This window comes from Clarias gariepinus, chromosome 24 (genome assembly GCF_024256425.1).
Source record: "Clarias gariepinus isolate MV-2021 ecotype Netherlands chromosome 24, CGAR_prim_01v2, whole genome shotgun sequence".
Taxonomy (NCBI): domain Eukaryota; kingdom Metazoa; phylum Chordata; class Actinopteri; order Siluriformes; family Clariidae; genus Clarias; species Clarias gariepinus.
In genome coordinates, this window is record NC_071123.1 from 23,790,001 (window position 1) to 23,810,645 (window position 20,645).

The 20,645-nt window shown below is 43.7% G+C and overlaps 1 protein-coding gene across 1 annotated transcript in view; it reads right to left on the reverse strand.

Moving 5' to 3' along the window:
* The window catches only part of sptbn4a (spectrin, beta, non-erythrocytic 4a), a 25,180-nt gene extending 18,665 nt beyond the window's left edge, over positions 1-6,515 (reverse strand). The window contains exons 1-2 of the mRNA XM_053485694.1: positions 6,272-6,515; positions 5,853-5,976 (exon numbers count right to left, since the gene is read on the reverse strand). Coding sequence (XP_053341669.1) covers positions 5,853-5,975 — 123 coding nt within the window. The 5' untranslated portion in view covers position 5,976; positions 6,272-6,515. The remainder of the gene's footprint in view (positions 1-5,852; positions 5,977-6,271) is intronic.
* Between the last annotated feature and the right edge of the window lie 14,130 nt (positions 6,516-20,645).

Genomic DNA, 20,645 nt, shown 5'->3' on the forward strand with positions numbered 1-20,645 from the left:
TTAACATTAGTTGGTTCTAGAATAATATAAACCAAAACAAATGCTAGAATGCACACTGTGATTCTAAAATGTTATGACAGCAACTATTTTTGGAACACTGAATTGTCCTGACATATTCTTGGAATGCAAACTGTGGTTCTAGAACATCATGAAGAAAAATTCTTAGAATGCACAATGTGGTTTGAAAATGTTATGACAACAACTACACAACTGTTGGTTTTGGAATCTTATAACAAGAACTGTTCCTGGAATGCACACTGCACTTCTAGAATGGCACGGAAAGAACTATTCTTGAAAAGCATACTGTGATTCTAGAATGTTAAGACAACAATTACTTTTGGAATGCATACTGTGGTTCCAGAATGTTAGGAGAAAAACTATTCTTGGAACCACACTGTGGTTCTAAAACATTAAGACAAAACCTATTTTTGGAATGCACACTGTGATTATAGAACTTGAATACTTCCAGGGGTAGCTCAGTGGTTAAGGCATTGGACTACGGTTCGTAAGATCCCAGGTTCAAACCCCACAACCACCAAGTTGCCACTGTTGGGCCCTTGAGCAAGGCCCTTAACCCTCAACTGCTCAGATGTATAATGAGATAAAAATGTAAGTCGCTCTGGATAAGAGCGTCTGCCAAATGCCCAAATGTAAATGCAAATGTTCTAGAAGCCTAAGACATAAACTATTCTTAGAATGCATGCTGTGGTTTTAGAATGTTATGACCGTAACTGTTCTTGGAGTGCACACTGTGGTTCGAAAATGTTATGACAACAACTACACACATCAACCTTATAACAAGAACTATTCTTGGAATGCACACTGCACTTCTAGAATGTTATGAAAAAAACTATTCTTAGAATGCACACTGGTTCTAGAATGTAATGAGAACAACTATTTTTGGAACACAAACTTTGGTTCTAGAATGTTATGATAAGAACGATTCTTAATATGTACACTCTGGTTCTAGAATGTTATGAAACGGACTATTCTTGGAATGCACACTCTAATTCTAGAACATTAAGACAGGACCTCTTCTTGGAATTACTGTGATTCCAGAACTTTAGGACTAGTTCTAGAATGCTAAGACAATAACTATTCTTGAAATGCACACTGTGGTTTTAGAATGCTATGACAGCAACTATTCTTGAAATGTGTACTGTGGTTCTAAAATGTTATGACAAGAACTATTCTTGGAATGCACACTGTGGTACTAGAATGTAATAAACAAGTTTTTGTTTATTTGCTCTGTTAATAATTGACCCCCAACTGACACCCTAAAGGCACACAGTCCTGGAGGACACAAAAGAGTAACCAGCTGCAATAAATATGAAATTAATTATCAGCTCATTGTGCTTCACTGTGATGAAACCTGAAGTCTCTGGACTTTTGATGTTTTTAACAATTTTTCAGGTAAACTCTGAGATCAAGCAGAAGGCAACACACGGCAGAATGAGCTGATAAGGTGCAGTCATTAAAATCTTGTTAATCATTGGTGCTTGCAATAATTGCAAAAGCATTTGTTGTTTAAAAGAAGCAGCAGGACAGAGAATAAGGACGCCACACAATATTGTCCAGGAATATCAAGAACATGGATATGTCTCACCTACATCACTGTCTCCTGTGTACATTTACCAGACGCTCTTATCCAGAGCAACTTACATTTTTATCTCATTACACATCTGAGCAGTTGAGGGTTAAGGGCCTTGCTCAAGGGCCCAACAGTGGCAACTTGGTGGTTGTGGGGTTTGAACCTGGGATCTTCTGAACCATAGTCCAATGCCTTAACGACTGAGCTACCCCTGGCCCTGGGAAAGGATTTACCTGGGAGAGCATTTACCTCAACAGTGTTAAGCTCCCACCTGCCTCGCTGACATTACAGTATTCAAGAATCACCCGTCTCACCTACGTACACGAGAGTCTTCAGGATTTATGAGTCTCAACTCCATGACACATTCTCAAGGACTCATCTGTCTTACGTACATGATGGTGTCATCAGTTAAACGTACATGATGCAGTCTCCTGGACTCACCTGTCTCAGCTACATGGCACATTGTCATAGACTCGCCTGTGTAACCAATATGGCAAAGCCTCCATGACGCATCTGCATCACAGATACACTAATATCACCGATCCATGACTCATCTGTCTTACAGACATGCCAAAGTCTTACCCTTTTAACCAACATGCCACTGTCTTTAAGACTCACTCGTTTCACTTGTCTCACCTATAAGCCATGACCTTCAAGACTTACCTGTCTCACCTACATGCCACTGTCTACTGAACTCATCTGTCTCACCTACAGTACATAACACTATCTCCAGGACTCATCTGTCTCACCTATATGCCACTTTCTCCAGGACTTACAGTACTTGTCTCACTGGAATGCCTCTGTCTCCAGGACCCACCTGTTCCACCAACATGCCACAGTCTCCAGGACTCACCTGTCTCACTGACATGCCACTGTCTCCAGGACTTACCTGTCCCACCAACATGTCACTATCTCCTGGACTCACCTACATACCACTGTTTCCAGGAATCACCTGTCCAGGACTTATCTGTCTTACCAGGCTCACCTACAGTACCTGCCACTGTTACTAGTACTCACCTATCTACTGTCACTAGTACTCACCTTCTAACCATAGCTTAGCAAAACAGAAATTAAACATAATGACAGAAATAAAACCCAGTGAAATCTGAAATCCATGTGCCAAATGTTTAGTCAGCAGCAGCAATGTCTGAGACAGGAAATCAGCAGAAAACAGAAAATGATCTGTCAATTATTTGCACAAAAACCAGGGAAGATATCTGAATCCAACTTTTGCTAACATTTTAAGATCAGCCATAAGCTAGCAGAGTCAGTTTGAGAACCACCTAGCCCTGTCTATTCCACAGTCCTTTACCTGTCTCACTTTTGATCATCTCAGTGCTGCTAACGCCTTCTAGCCTACTGGTAGTTAGCTAGAAACAGGAATGAAATGTTATGAGCTGGTCAGGAACCCTCGTAACCCAAGACCCTGTAACCCCAACAGCATTTGTTTCACACTACGTACGATTGCTTTCTACCATGTCCAGGTAAAATTCCCTAGAGTGAAAGCACCTTTAGTGATCAACTTTTTTTCCCCCAAAAAGTAATACTATTTTAAAACACACTATTACACACGATTTGATTTTAGCACATTATACCTCAAGAGAGATGACTCAGGTTAGGTTCAAGACATTTTTCAATATGATAAAATGACTCAGAAGTGTACTCTACCAAAAAAGTTAAGTAAAACAATAAAGGGTTAAAGTAAGAACTAAATAATAAAATAAAAGACTTTCAGATTAGCTGTGCTTGTTGTAGACATGTACAAAGTAATTGTAACGTTATTACTCACGTGGTTTCCACCAGCTGACTTGTTTATGCTTATTTGATCAGTTATCTTCATGAGTACTTTAACGGTAAATTATTACTACACTAGGAGTGCTTTTACTAAACTCAGTACACAGCGGGAACTCGGCTAACCTGCATATCAACCACGAGGCGAGTCTGTGAACTCAGCTCTAACACTGAGCGGGCCATTCGGCTGATTTAGCAACTCCTGATCGAGCCTTAAACTAGCACGTCACATACACATTAACATCCAGCACACACCACACACTGACATAACACACCACACCCACTAGCATAGCACAGTGTACACGCTACAGCCAGACATCACAAAGCACAATCACATGCTAGCATCAGCACAATTCATTTAACATAGACTACGTAGCATGCTAACATCACACACAGTACAGCATGTTTCCTTGGACATATTCTCCAATCTGTCTCACTGCTCTACTGTATATATCACCCAATTCTGTCGCACTGCTCTGTTTATTCCACACACCTTTATCCGTCTCACTGTTCTATCTGTCCCAAGGTTCTCTACCTGTCTCAATTGTCCTGTTTACCCCACACCCATTTACCTGTCTCACTGTTTCATTGTTTCATTTATCATACACTCCTCTACCTGTCTCATTGTCCCATCTATCACAAACTGCTTTACCTGTCTCACTCTTCTGTCTATCACACACTCCTTTACCTGTCTAACTGTTCTGTCTATCTACAGCCTATCCACTGTTTCATTTTCCCTTATTCTTTTACCTGTCTCATTGTCCCGTCTATCTCACACACCTTTGCCTGTCTCACTGTCCCATCTGACCCACTCTCCTTTACCTGTCTCACTGTTTCATTTGTCACACACTCCTTTATCTTTCTCACTGTTCTGTGTATCACAAACTCCTTTGTCTGTCCTACTGTTCCATCTATTCCACTCTCTTTTGCCTGTCTCACTGTTCTATATATCCTACAATCCTTTACCTGTCTCATTGTCCAATCTATCCCACAATTCTTTATCTGTCTCACTGTTTCATTTATCATACACTCCCTTACTTGTCTCATTGTCCAATTTATCACAAACTCCTTTACCTGTCTCACTGTCCTGTCTATTATATACTCATTTAACTGTCTAACTTTCCTGTCAGTCTGTCTCACTTTTTCACAGTCTATCCACTGTTTCATTTGTCCCATACTCCATTACCTGTCTCATTGTCCAATCTATCTCACACACCTTTGCCTGTCCACTGTCCCATCTGTCCTTTACCTGTCTCACTGTTTCATTTGTCACACACTCCTTTCCTGTCTCACTGTTCTGTCTATTCCACACTCCTTTGCCTGTCTCATTGTCCAATATATCCAATAATCCTTTATCTGTCTCACTGTTCCATCCAGCCCACACTCCTTTCCTGTCTCACTGTTCCATCTAGCCCACTCTCCTTTACCTGTCTCACTGTTTCATTTTTCAAACACTCCTTTACCTGTCTTATTGTCCTATCTATCACAAACTCCTTTACCTGTCCCACTGTTCTGTCTATCACACACTCCTTTACCTGTCTAACTGTTCTGTCTATCCCACAGCCTGTCTCACTGTTCCACAGCCTATCCACTATTTTATTTGACACATACTTCTTTACCTGTCTCACTTTCCTTTACCTGTCTCACTGTTTCATTTGTCACACACTTCGTTATCTGTCTCTCTGTTCTGTCTATCCCACACTCCTTTGCCTGTCTCACTGTCCCATCTATCCCACACTCCTTTACCTGTCTCACTGTTCTTATGTCCCACAATTCTTTAACTGTTTCATTGTCCAATCTATCCCACAACCCTTTATCTGTCTCATTGTCCCATCAATTCCACACTTCTTTGCCTGTCTCACTGTTCCATCTATCCCACACTCCTTTACCTGTCTCACTATAAAATCCGTCCCACACTCCTTTATCTGTCTCATTGTCTCACTTTACCTGCCAGACTCCTTTGCCTGTCTCACTGTTTTAGATATCCCACAATCCTTTACCTGTATTATTCTCCAATCTGTCCCACATTCCTTTACCCCACCTGTCCCACACTCTTTTATCTGTCTGACTGTTCTATCTATCCCACATTTCTTCACCTGTCTCACTGTCCCATTTTACCCACACTCTTTTACCTGTCTCACTGTTCTGTCTATCCAAAAATCTTTTACCTGTCTCACTGTTCCATCTATACCACACTCCTTTACCTGTCTCACTGTCACTTCTATCCCACACTCCTTCACCCCTCTCACTGTTCCATCACCCACTCTTTTATCTGTCTCACCGTTCCATATATATCACCGCCCCTTGCCTGACATTCGTCTCTTTACTCCATCACTGCACACCTTCATCGCTACCATTTATCTTGCAGCCAATGTATCCCTCCTCCTCCGCCTTTATCCTCTGTCCTTTGCTTCTTCTCATCTCATTATATCGTCCCTTTTATTTATCCCTCGCTCCACGCATCACTCACCTGTTCGATTTTGGACAGCCATTCTTTGTTGCGAGCCAGTTCGGCCATGAAGGCCTGGTGTTTCATCCATTTTCTGTGCAGCTTGTGAGCCTCATCTCGCCCACCCTCACGAGGCATGAGCATCCTAACACACACACACACACACACACACACAGAGCAGTCAGCAGAGCCAGGTATGACACTCAAAGTCCGTCATATATGACTAGCCACATTACAACAAGCTATCAAGGCATTTTTTCTCTCTCACTCTTTCTCACGCTCTCTCTCTCTCTCGCTCACACCTATAGCGCAGCGATCAAGCACTAGGCCTGACAGAACCTGAAGCCTCCTTCTTCGCCTAATTCCAATACACCATGAAGAAACCCACTCACCCCTACACACACACACACACACACACACGCACACACACTCAGCAGCACCTTGGCAGTATCAGCAGCAGCAATGATGATGGGGAGCTCAGAGCCTGGCACTCCTCTGGGTCTTCATGCCATCCAGGTTCGACTCCACAGAAGAGTGCTGCAGTATCCACACGTCAGGATGTCTTTCCAAACACACACACACACACACACACACACACACACGCCTGAGCGTTCCACAAGGAAAGGGAACAGCACTGCTGTATCCGACTGCGTCCGAACGAAGGTCTATTCACATGGTGAAGAGTCTCCAGTGCAAGAGATGGATTTTAAAAATGCCAATGTGTGTGTGTGTGTGTGTGTGTGTGTGTGTGTATGTGTGTATGAGGATGCTCCAGGTCCTGCACCGCATCCGCTCACTACGCCGTCCCAATGTCGAGCTGAGGCAGAAGGGGCAGGGTGGGAGGAGCCAACGGTGTGTGTGTGTGTGTGTGTGTGTGTGTGTGTGTGTGTCTGAGTGTGTGTGGGATGGGGTGGGATGATGTAGGAGGGGGTTGAGAGAGAGAGAGAAAGAGAGAGAGGGAAAGCAGGTTTAGCTGAGAGAATCTAAAAATACAAGACTTCAATGGAACACACACACACACACACACACACACACACACACACACACACACAATGAATATTACATGTTGTGTTGTAAAAAAAAAAAATCAGTATTTTATTCCAATGATGGTAATCACACACGTACACACACACACACACGCACACACACACACACACACCGAGTGGCAGGTTGGTCCGGTGTGACGCTAGTGCACCATGCTGCAGTGGCTTCTGTTCCACACGACGCTAACAGCACTGTGTACTGCAGTGAGAGAGAGAGAGAGAGAGATGGAGGAGGGGAGGGAGGGAGGGAGTGGCAACGATGGAGCGGTGGGGGTGGAGGGGAACCAGGGATGGGGAAATTGCAAGAGACAGAGAGAGACACAGAGAGACAGAGAGGGCAACAGCAAGTAGAAGGAAGACAAGAGGGAGGGTCAACAGCGGGTAATGTGTCCTGGTAGGAGAGAGAGAGAGAGAGAGAGAGATACAGGAAGAGAGGAAAAAGAAAGAAAGACACAGATTAAGGGAGACACTGAGATAAAGACAAAAGAAGAGAAAGAGAGACAACTCGAAAAAGAAAGACAGAAAGATGAGAAAGAGAGAGATGCAGGGAAAGAGGGACACACAAGGAGGAGAAGAGAGACAGGGAGAGACACACAGGATGAGAGAATGAGAAAGATTGACAGGTAGAGAAAGATGGAAAAAATGGAAAGAAAAGAGTCACAGAGAGAGAGAGAGAGAGAGAGAGAGAGGGAAAAGAAAAGATACAAAGAGAGAGAATCACAGGGAAGGGAAGAGCGACACACACAGGGAGAGAGGAAGAGAAGGAAAGACACAAGGAGATTGACAGGGAGATAAAGACACAAGAATAAAGCAAGAGAGAGAGAGACACACACAAAGAGGAAGAGGGGGAGAAGAGGAAGACAGAAAAAGAGAGAGACACAAGGGAAGTGGAAGAACAAGAAAGACACATTGAAGGAGATCGACAGGGAGATAAAAAACACATAAAGTAAGACACAGAGAGAAAGATACAGACGTAGAGAAAAAAACAAGAAACAATGGGACAGAGAGAGAGAGACGCAGGTTAAGACAAAAAAAAAAGAAGACGAGAGACGGAAGAATCACATAACACCATTTTTCATTATACTGTTTTTGTATAATATTTTATAATAATAATTTACTATTTTGTAAATATGCACACACATTTATATTTTTAGCAGATAAAAAAAAAACATGGTGAAGACAAATTTTACAACACAATTTCACGGCCTTTTACGTTTTCATGTCTGTTACTTTTTAAAATTCAAATCTTTCAGTGATCTTAACTGTCATTCAGGTGAAACTTGACCAATTTAGATTCCACATGAAAAGACATAAACCTGAAAAAGTCTGTTATTTTAATAAAGTAATATTGTTAACATATTGCAACATTCGACATGGTTACGGACACTACAGTACATTCTTTTTGCTTTTTAAGCTTTTACCAAAAAAAAAAAAAAAAAAAAATTCAAGCAAAAATATTTAGAGGTCATATTCTTCTAGAAGGTTACACCAATTTTAGTATCAATAAATAAATCAAAATAATTAGCATTTTAAATTATTATTGTTTGACATGAGACTGTAATAAAATTGGGCAGAAATAAAATTATATCTCTGAAGCAGCTGAAATTAGCAAGGTCAATTTTTTAGGGAAGCGAGATCGATCACTTCCATGTTACATAAACTTCAGAAGTACAGTAGCTTCTCTGACACACACATCACAGGGGGAAGATATGATAAGATCTTTTTTTTTTTTATAATTTGTTACAGCAGCAAAAAAAAGTGCAAATCGAAAGTAGGGACAATACAGTGTATAATTACAAAAGAAAAAAAGTTGCATTAGGTAATAGTGCACAGTTTAAAATGGTGTTATTGCACAGTTGCTATATGGTGGTTATATAGTGAGACGCATTAAATCATTTAAACCATCAAGTAGAAAGAAATCGAATTGTTTGAGAGCAAAAAGTTGAGGGGGGGGGCAGTTATGGGGGTCAAAGGATCTGACTTGCTAAAAAAGAGTCGAAATGTACACAACTACACCCCCCTCCACACACACACACACACACACACACACATATGTACACACACATCAATGACTCTGCTTGACACTGAACAACTCCACTAAGCTGACTGAGCTGTATTCATTATTATTATTCATTATTATTTGTATATGCTGCCATCTAGTGGTGTTAAAGCATACTGACACCTACTGTACTGTGAAGTCCTTTCCTCTGTTATCATTAAATGCTCCTGTAGTAATACTTATTCTGGACTTCATGATTAAACATTCTACTTTCTTTTTTTATGTCTTTCTATAAAGGCAATTACATCATGCAAAAATCTAAACAGTGTGATATGAGCAGGTATTTAGTTGTTAAGCTAAGCTAATTAGAAAGCGTTTTCTGTGTGCATCTATATACTGTATGGCGTGAGAAGATGACGGTTGAAGGCTTTGAAAACATCATCACTACACCTAGGACCAAATCTGAGAACTTTTGGAGATATTACCACTTAAAACTAAGTTCTATACTAATGCTACATGCATGTGGACAAAATTGTTGGCATCCTTCAGTTAAAGATCCACAATGGATCAGTTTCAACTAAGATTCAGAAATTAGTTGAAACTGACAAAAGAAATAATGAATAAAATTCTCTGAAAATTAACTAATGAAAATCAGACATTGCTTATGAATTGTGTTTCAAAAGAAGCATTTTAAAAAACAAACTAATGAAACTGACCTGGACAAAAATGATGGCACCCTTAGCAAAGACTGAAAATAATTTGAACCTCCTCTCTCTCAGCCTGTCTGTCATGTTCTCTACATAAACAGAGAAAAGCGAAACATTGTCGGTGTTGGTATAATACTTTTCATCCATCTTCATCCATCTAGGAACCTCTGTAGTCCAACTGGGGCTGTAAAGGCTTATGGTGACCAGTGTATGGTCTCGCGCCGCAGTACCTGAGCGAACTGCTAGTGTCTTACGATCCGCCACGCCTACTTCGATCAAAGGATGCAGGCTGCTTGTCAGTACCGCGTATAATGAAAATTACAGCAGGGGGCGGAGCTTTTTCTTACAAAGCCCCAAAATTATGGACTAGTCTTCCAAATAGTGTTCGGGACTCAGACACAGTCTCAGTGTTTAAGTCCAGGCTAAAAACCTATTTATTTAGCCAAGCATTTTTATAAATAGATTTGCCATAGGTAAAGGAGCAGATCTGGGGGACTCATGGACGTAGAGTATTATGGTGAACTGGTATGTTCGGATGCTGTCTTCCTCACTCTCATTGATAACTCAGGTTTGCTGACGGTGAGGTGATTGTTTGCTTTACATCTCAGTTCCCCCTCATGTTTGTGTTTCCTTCTGGCTCTCCCTTTTAGTTATGATGTCATAGTTAGTCCTGCCGGAGTCTCTGCTTGCACTCTGCAGTTACTATACATTCACATTATACATTGTGTGACTGTGACCATACCTAACTGCCATCTCTCCTCTTCTTCTCTTTCCCCCCCTCTTTCTTTTTCCTCTCTCCTCCTGTCTCCCCCTTTCACTCTTTCTCTCTCTCTGTCGAGCTACACATGTCGTTCCTGAGCTGCCAGTGATCCAGACTCCCTCTGCCCTCCGGACCTGTCTGACCCATCCTGGTGCCCCGCTTCTGGCTGAAGATCTCGTCACATGGATGCTCCGTGTGTCTCTCTGAGTTGCGTCTGGTGTCTGGGGATGATTCTCTCTACCTAGAAGATGGTTCTGGCCTTGACTGGTGTTGGCAACTGTTTCTCTGGGGACTTGACAGTTCGATAGTTCAGGACTGGAACTTCTTACAAGTCTACCTGGGTCTTCAATAACTACCTGGACTCCATATTAACATCAATTAACATCAGCTATTATAGCTGAACTGCCTCCCACCCTACACACTGTATAAATGCAGATCATTTACTGCTTTCTGTTTCACCCAGATGAGGATGGGTTCCCTGTTGAGTCTGGTTCCTCTCAAGGTTTCTTCCTATTACCACCTCAGGGAGTTTTTTCTTGCCACTGTCGCCCTCGGCTTGCTCACCAGGGACAAACTGACCATTTTGATTCATACACATTCACAATTTATACAAACTTAAATAATTCTTTTGATTGTGTAAAGCTGCTTTGCGACAATGACAATTGCTAAAAGCGCTATACAAATAAAATTGAATTGTATTTATCCCCATTTGTACGACTGTGGTACGACCTCCAGTCAACTTTCATATGCGCATTCACACACTATCTGTAATTTGGAAACCAATTAGACTAATCTTCATGTCTTTGGACTGTGGGAGGAAACTGGAAAACCCAACAAGCATGAGGAGAACATGCAAACTTCATGCACACAGTCCCAATGTGGGATTCAAACCCAGGACCTGGAGGTGCAAGGCGACAGTGATAACCAAGTCACCATGCCGCCATTGTGAGATTTAAACGTTAAAAACTGGTGACCAATTACAGCAGTCTGCAGGCAAATAATAATTATTCATTTTTAAATGGAGAGGGAGAGGAAGCACTTGCAAAGTTCTCTGTCTGCCTAAATCTGCCAATATCTCCAAAGTCTGGAATGGCATGTATGATGATCATATCAAGTTAAAAGTTTAAATCTGGTTGATTAGATTAGATTAGATTAGATTAGATTAGATTAGATTTTATTGATCCCCTGATGGGGGAATTTAGGTGCCACAGCATCAGCAACAGTCAAAACACTAAGAAGAACCTAAAGCTGTGCAATCAGGTAAATAACTGATAGATACACTGTGATTGGTTTTAATACAAAACTTGATGTAAACATCTGAGAAGCAAATTGTACTTATTGTTTTATTTATAATAATACATATTTTATGCAACTTTTACAAATTTTCACAAGTCCAAACAACTCGTATTCAGTTAGTTCATATACTATATGCATGAACATATATACAGTGAGATTGCAGATAGCATGGTTTGCATTAATGACTCAATATTTTCCATAATACCATGTGTGTTTTGCACTGTTAAAAGAGAATATATATATATATATATATATATATATATATATATATATATATATATATATATATATATATAAGGATCCGAGCAAATATGACAAGTGGCACATTGTGATGTCAGCTGCGTCAGAGAATTTCTAAAAAGGCAGTTTTTGTGTGGTGTTCCCTGTATACAGTGTTTAGTATTTATTATAGTAGCCCAAGGAAAGGTAACTGGCGACAGGATCATCAGCACCCAAGGCTCAATGATTGCCAATCAATAAAGGCCCAGTGTACTCTTCGGCATGATGTCATTTCCTGTCGGCATCTTGTTTAACCATGTTGTTTGGTCATTTGTTATTATGTTTTTCCTACTACCACATCCATCATCCATCTTAATCTATGACAGGTAAACTTTTCCCAGTATATGGACCAGTTTTCATGGATGTGTGGAACTTAAAGTGTGAGCGACAGGGTCTTTTTAATCCCTGTTCACTGTTAATTCCTGTTATTGCCTGTTGGTGTTTGCAGCCTTACATCATAGAAAATGTCGATAACCTGGGAGATGACTTTTTCATCTCTGGCCACTCACTGGTCTATTGTCTTAGACCCAGTTCCTGGTGCATTCCCGGTGAGACCGTACAACCATAGTGGAGGAATCGATCATTAGAATCTCTGATTGCAGGAGTTTCAACCCCTTTTAGATTGTGAGTTCACACCAATGAAGTTGGCTCTTATTAATGCATGTTGAGGAACACAAGTTTGAGGTGTTAACTCAGCCTTACATTTCTTCTTTTTTTTCACACTTCAGTGCAGCATAAGGAAGTGGTGTAGCACCTCAGAGACAGAGAGACAGGAGCACTGATGCAAAACTTTTTCCCAAGAGACGACCCTGAGTCCTAATCAGTGTGTGGACATCCTCTCTCACTCAGGATACACCTGCTGGTCCTCGATCTGTCATTTCAGCTCCATGTAAATGATGTGGTTTCTCTCTTTCACTTCTCACAGAGTGGAAGAATGACAACCTCTGTATGTTCATGCATTAAAAACTTCCATCTAAAATGTATTTGAGTTAAACTTAAGCAGTTGGATCAATACAGAAAATTAAATAAATAAATACTGAAATAGATACAACATGATGACTTTATTCAAAATAACTCAGTGTAAAGATGTAAAGATGTGTACTCTATAGCACATGGCAGTAATGTCGTAGGTCAGCTGTGGTGTGTGTTGTTGAGCGTCTTCTCCCTCTGTCCCTCCTCCTGTCTCTCTTATAGCACGTCCCTGCAGTCTCTCCTTTATCTGCTCCTCACGCTGCTCATCTCTTCACTCAGCACGAGAGTCCCATCACACACAGACACCATGCTGCCAGCGCTCTGCTCTCTCTTCACTGCTCTCTCATGTAAGATTTCGCAACTCTGGAGCTCATCAGCATTTGGGCTTCATCTAATGTGAGCATGAAGTGATGTAATATGTGTGCTGTTTTTATTCCAGGTGTCAGTGGTGTGACTGTGGTGACGCAGAAGCCTCCTGTTCTCACACTGACTCAAGGACAGACGGCCACCATGGACTGTAACCTGGGGACTGTTGAGAACTATGTAAGCTGGTACAAACAGGTTCCAGGAGAAGTTCCTGAAGTTCAATACATGTTTGAACTTACAAGTAATCAAGTAATCAAGAAAAGATCCAAGATGGCGGCGCGGCAGTAGCACGCAGCGGCCGCTCCGGAGCCAAAATGGTGCTACTTTGTTTACGTTTTGTGTGTAGCGCGTTTATTTTATTATGTGTATGGATATCGTCGCAACTGGTGTCCGTACATACAACAGCCAGACACTTTTCAACCTAAATAACCCGGTTAATGTTATCCGCGATGAGCTGCGGGAAAAGCTACGCGACCTCGGCTTGCTGCGTGAACCAGGCCTCGAAGCCTCAGCGTTGCCTGATGCAGGAGGCCGGAGGAAGGGTCATCGGAAGCGGTGCGCGAGGAAGCGGAAGCGCGGCAAGCGGGCGGGAGTCTGTGCTAGGCTAAAAACAAACCCTAGCCGGCCGGCTCTCCCGTCCATTATCTTATCTAACGTCTGCTCCCTGGACAATAAACTGGACTACATCCGACTCCAGCAGGCTACACAGCGTGAGGTTAGAGACTGCTGTGTCTTTGTTTTCACGGAGACATGGCTCAGCGACAGAGTACCGGACGCCGCTATTCAGCTAGACGGGCTAGCCTCGTTTCGCGCCGACAGGAATACAGCTCTGTGCGGTAAGACTCGCGGTGGCGGCTTATGTGTTTACATCAACACGAAATGGTGCAAGAACTCTGTGCTAGTTTCTAGTTATTGCTCATTGCTAGTGGAGTTTGTGATTGTTAGATGCAGACCTTTTTATTTACCACGAGAATTCACCACTGTTTTCATTATCGGAGTGTACATTCCACCTAGCGCTAATGCTAAGGAAGCGCTATGGGAATTGTATACTAAGATCAGTGAACTGCAAAATACACACCCGGATGGACTGTTTATTGTTGCTGGAGATTTCAACCATGCAAATCTCAAGTCAGTGCTTCCTAGATTTCATCAGTATGTGGACTTTGCAACGAGAGGGAAAAACACGCTGGATCTTGTTTACACAAATATCCCCGGCGCATATCGGGCAGAGCCCCGCCCCCACCTCGGCTACTCAGACCACATCTCTGTTATGCTAATTCCAGCATACAGACCACTCGTCAGGCGCTCAAAACCGGTTCTGAAGCAGGTGAGAACCTGGCCTGCAGGAGCCATCTCTGCTCTTCAGGACTGTTTCGAGTGCACTGACTGGAACATGTTTAGGGAGGCTGCAACTTACGGCGACTTCACTGACTTGGAGGAGTACACGTCATCAGTGACCAGCTACATCAACAAGTGCACCGATGACGTCACTGTCTCCAAGAGCATCATCTCACGACCCAACCAGAAACCGTGGATTACTGCGGAAGTGCGTGCACTTCTGAGGACCAGAGACTCTGCCTTCAAAGCGGGAGACAAGGTGGCCCTCAGAACAGCAAGGGCCAAACTTTCTCGGGCCATCAGAGAGGCAAAGCGCGCACACGCCCAGAAAATCCACAATCACTTCAGGGACAGCGGTGACACACGGCGCATGTGGCAGGGCTTACAAGCCATCACAAACTACAGGGCGACATCACCTGCCTGTGACAGTGACGGCTCCCTCCCGGATGCGCTGAACAACTTTTATGCTCGATTTGACAGGCAGAACAACGTAGCGGCGAGGAAGACCACCCCTCCTCCGAACGACCAGGTGCTGTGTCTCACTACAGCTGAGGTGAGGAAAACTCTACGCAGAGTCAACCCACGTAAAGCTGCTGGACCAGACAACATCCCAGGCAGAGTGCTCAGAGAATGTGCTGAACAGCTGGCAGATGTTCTCACCGACATCTTTAACATCTCTCTGAGCAGCGCCGTCGTTCCCACGTGCTTCAAGGCCACCACCATCGTCCCCGTGCCCAAGAAGTCTACTGTGTCCTGTCTCAATGACTACCGTCCCGTTGCACTCACACCCACCATCATGAAGTGCTTCGAGCGGCTCGTCATGAGACACATAAAGACCCTGCTGCCCTCCTCACTGGACCCACTGCAATTTGCGTACCGTCCTAACCGCTCAACGGACGACGCCATCTCCACTACACTCCATCTTGCCCTCACACACCTTGACAAGAAGGACACATATGTTCGAATGCTGTACATAGATTTCAGCTCAGCATTCAACACTATCATCCCCCAACAACTAATTGGGAAGCTGAACCTGTTGGGCCTGAACACCTCCCTCTGCAACTGGATCCTGGACTTTCTGACCGGTAGGCCTCAGTCAGTACGGATCGGGAACTGCACCTCCAGCACCACCACACTGAGCACTGGGGCCCCACAAGGCTGTGTGCTCAGTCCCCTGCTGTTCACACTGCTGACTCACGACTGTGTAGCAACACACAGTTCGAACCACATCATTAAGTTCGCTGATGACACGACCGTGGTGGGTCTCATTAGCAAGAACGACGAGTCAGCGTACAGAGAGGAAGTGCAGAGGCTAACAGACTGGTGTAAAGACAACAACCTGTCTCTAAATGTTGACAAGACAAAGGAGATGGTTGTTGACTTTAGGAGGACACGAGGCGACCATTCTCCGCTGAGCATCAATGGCTCCTCTGTGGGAATCGTCGAAAGCACCAAATTCCTGGGTGTCCACCTAGAGAAGGACCTCAGCTGGTCCCTCAACACCAGCTCCCTACAGAAGAAAGCCCAACAGCGTCTCTTCTTTCTGAGAAGACTGAGGAAGGCCCAGCTTCCACCACCGATCCTGACCACCTTCTATAGAGGAACTATCGAGAGCATCCTGAGCGGCTGCATCACTGTCTGGTTTGGGAATTGTGCCATATCGGATCGCAAAACCCTACAACGGATAGTGAGGACAGCGGAGAAGATCATCGGGGCCTCTCTCCCCTCTATTGAAGACATCTACACCACACGCTGCATCCGCAAAGCCACCAGCATTGTGGCTGATCGGACACACCCCTCTCACACACACTTTACACTCCTGCCATCTGGAAAAAGGTACCGAAGCATTCGGGCACACACATCCAGACTGTGCAACAGCTTTTTTCCACAAGCCATCCGTCTCCTCAACAAAAGGGACTGGACTGATAAACACAAACACACTCACACACACACAAACACAAACATTATCACACAGCTTAACTCAACTACCTCAAAATATTGAGACTGGACTGACTAATCAACACAAGTGCAGACACACTGACCTACACCACCAAATTATCGTACACACCAACCTGTAAATGCTTCACTGTTTTTAACAATCTTTTTGCACAATGATCATTACTGGACTACATTTTTGCACTAATTCCTCAAATCTTGCTGCTGTTTTAAGGAATGTTTGTTTACCCACTACCTTAACACCATATTTTATGTTCTGTTATGTCGTGGTTGCGCACTGTCACTTTGTTGTTGCTCTTGTTTGCACATTTGCACGTGCACTTTATGTTGTCTGTAAAAATGTTACTTAGCTAGTTAGTTTTTGTTAATTTATGTTGTAATTTATGTTAGATCTCTCTGTCCTGTCTCTGCTAACCAGTTAACTAGGCCTCTTGGTTAGCTAGTTTAGTGTCTCTGTTAATTTATGTTGTAAGTTTATGTTGCATGTAGCACCTTGGTCCTGGAGGAACGTTGTTTCGTTTCACTGTGTACTAACTGTATATGGTTGTAATGACAATAAAGCCCACTTGAACTTGAACACTTGAACTTGAACTTGAAGTTACAAGTTACAAGTAATCAGCATGGCTGGAGCTCTCCTCATTATGGGCCTAGATTCACGTCTCCTAAATTCACATCAACACACTCCTCTAAATTAGATTACACTCTAATTATACATTATGTTATTGTGGGAGACTCTGCGGTGTATTTCTGTCACATTGATGCTTCTGGTGTAGACGTATCACAGAGATGGACTGTATGACAAAAACCTCCTCACTGCTTACATTTACTTTCAGAATGTGTTTAAAGTTACACTGAAATGCGATGGAGTAACACAAAAACAGTTTTTTGTTGTATATAACAAAAAAGTTTTCAACTTTTAAACCACAAACAATTAATTGCGGATGATCTTATGGTTCCCTATGTGTTCAAAAATGGACGGGTCCATCCCTATACATGTTTTAAGTTTTTTTATTTAGGTCTCTTTGATTCAATTAAGTTCTTCTAAGTTTGTTAGTTTGAATTTAACTTTGATTCTGTTGACATTTTTGTGTAGTTCACTTGATTTGAACTTTGAATATTGATTTGTTTAAGTTAATATGTATTTTCTTTTTGAAAAGGGTGAAAGCTCATTTCTCTACATCCCCTCTTTTTTTGTGGGCTGCAAAGGTCCTCACACTGATCTGCCCACACTGTTAATATGGGACTCAAAATACAGGGTGCTATCAGAGATAACCACCAAGACTCAATGTAGAGTCAGAAATTATTGGACTTGAAAGAATTAGATTTTGACCCTATGAGAAGAATCGTCTCGGGTTACTTTGCTGTAACCCTGTTCCCTGAAAAGGCGGGAACACATTTTTTTGTGTTGCTGGTTGTGAAGCATGTGTGTGTCAACCATGCCAAATTTTGGCATATATAACCTCGCTCAGGTGACGTCATCTGATGAAGCGCACCTGCAGGTTATAAATAGAAGTGAACCGGAAACATTCCTCAGATCAATTTTGTCTGAAAAAGGACTTCCAGTCACGCAGGCAGTGCGGCATTGGAGCGCAGCATCTTGTTCCTGCTTTTTCAGGGAACAGGGTTACAGCAAAGTAACCCGAGACGTTCCCTTTCAAAGGCTACACTAGATGCTGCGTAAAAACGCTATGGGAACGAGAATACCAACGCCGCAAGTGTGTGGACCCCAAGGTTGTGAAGCCCGTGCGCACAAAAGCCGAGGAGGTCTCAGAACAATCTCTGGGAGGCTGACTCAAGGACCTGTGAGCCCGGAGTAGCATGAACATCCAGACTATAGAATCTCACAAATATGTGCGGAAAGGACCAACCTGCCGCATGACACTTGCTGCAGGAGAAACCCTCTTGCCAGCGGAATTGATGAGGCAATCACCCTGGTTGGATGAGCCCTGATTCCTCGAGGCGAAGTGAGACCACGCACCTCGTAGACTAGGGCAATAGCATCTTTCCCTGATGTGATGAAAAAGGCTGGTCTGACTGGTCTGCGGTGGACGTAAATCTGAAGAGTGCATACTGTGGCCAGGGGTAGCTCAGTGGTTAAGGCATTGGACTACGGTTCGGAAGATCCCAGGTTCAAAACCCCACATCCACCAAGTTGCCACTGTTGGGCCTTTGAGCAAGGCCCTTAACCTTCAACTGCTCAGATGTATAATAAGATAAAAAATGTAAGTCGCTCTGGATAAGAGCGTCTGCCAAATGCCTAAATGTAAATGTAAATACTGAAGATGGTAGGTGAAACCTATCCTGCTCTGGAGCTGTAAAAGGACAGAAGGCTTCGAGGAAAACTGGGTGCATGGTCAAGAATGAAAATAGTTCGGGAGGATGCTGAATAGCTCTGACTAGCCTAGGGGTAAAGTCTAGGCAGAAAGGGATGCCTGCAGATCTCAAAAAGTGATATAAGAAAAAACATCTTGAGGATCAGAAGCCAGACAGGCGCTGACTCTAGTGGTTTGGAAGGGGTGTCAGCCAGTCCCCATCCGTCAGAACATGACAAGCTGAAATAGCGGCTACGTACATTCCGAGGGTACTAGGGCATAAGCCCGAGTAACTTCTTGCAGAACTCCAGCACTGAAATAATTCGGCAGTGGTCTACATGTTCCGCCATGCACCACTTTCAAATACCCTCTCCTTGAGGGCATACGTTCTTCTAATGCGTTGAAGGTACCAGGGCGCCCAACTGCATATGCCCTAAAGTGTAAATCGCCTTGAGGGACAGAAACTCATCCTGTGCCCAAAGCAGAAACTGGTGCACTAGCTTATTAAAGCGGCGCAGCACAGTGCGCTCTGGCGATTATGGGCCAAAATGTACATCGCCCTGAGGGACAGGGACTCGCCCTGTGCCCAAAGCAGAACTGGTGCGCTAGCTCATTCAAGCGGCGCGAGCACAGTTTGCCCAGGCGATTATGTACGAGACTACCCTAGTGTCGCCACTCGCACTAGGGCATGGTAGCCTCTCAACTGCTGGAGAAGGTGTTTCAGGGCCAAAATAAAGCCATCAGTTTGGGGCAATTTATGTGCCATGCGAGAAGATGGCCTCTCCAGCTCCCTTGGGCTGAACGGCCATCTAAGACCGCACCCCAGCCCGTGAGGGAAGCGTCTGTCGTTAGCATCTGCAACGACAAAAGGACGCACGTATAGTGGGACCCAAAGTCAGAAACCGGGGTCTGAACCACATAGAAAGGGTATGAAGCCACCTGGCACGTAACCCATATTTGCCTCTGGGGATTGGGCCTTGAGTAATCCCCTGGCTTTTAGCTATAATGTACATCGCCCTGCAGGACAGAAACTTGTCCTGTGCCCCCAAGAGGAACCTGGTGCGCTAGCTATTCAAGCGGCGCAAGCACAGTCCGCCCTCACTAGAATATGGTAGCCTCAACTGCTGGAGGAGGTGTTTCAGGGCAAAATAAAGCCATCATTCGGGGCAATTGAAGTGCCCTGCGAGAAGATGGCCTCTCCAGCTCCCTTGGACTGGACGGTCATTTAAGGCCGCAACCCAGTCCGTGAGGGAAACGTCTGTCGTTAGCATCTGCGATGACAAAAAGATGCACGTAAAGTCAAAAACCGGGGTCTGAACCACATAGATAGGGTACGAAGCATATGGCGCGTAACCCCTATTTGCCTCTGGGGATTGGCCCTGAGTACAATCCCCTTGCTTTTAGCCACAATTGAAACAATCTCATGTGCAGAGGCCCAAAGGTATCACCGTGGACACAGCTGCCATGAGACCTAAAAATATCTGAAAGTGATGAACAGTCACTTTCTGGCCTAGCTTGTTTTTATTCAGGGTGTTGAAATGGATTTGACACGCACAAGAGACCCCTGTGCCCGCATTGCGATCGCATCCTAGGTGACACCCAAAATGTTGTGTTCTGAGCAGGAAAGAGCACGCTTTTATGGCGTTAAGTCTTAATCCAGGAACAGAGATGAGCTAGGACGACATCCCGATGTCGAAGCTCTAGATCCTGAGACTGAGCCAGCATAGCTAGTCATCTAATGTGCGGGTTAGCTAGACCAAATGGAAGGACCCGATACTGGTAAGCT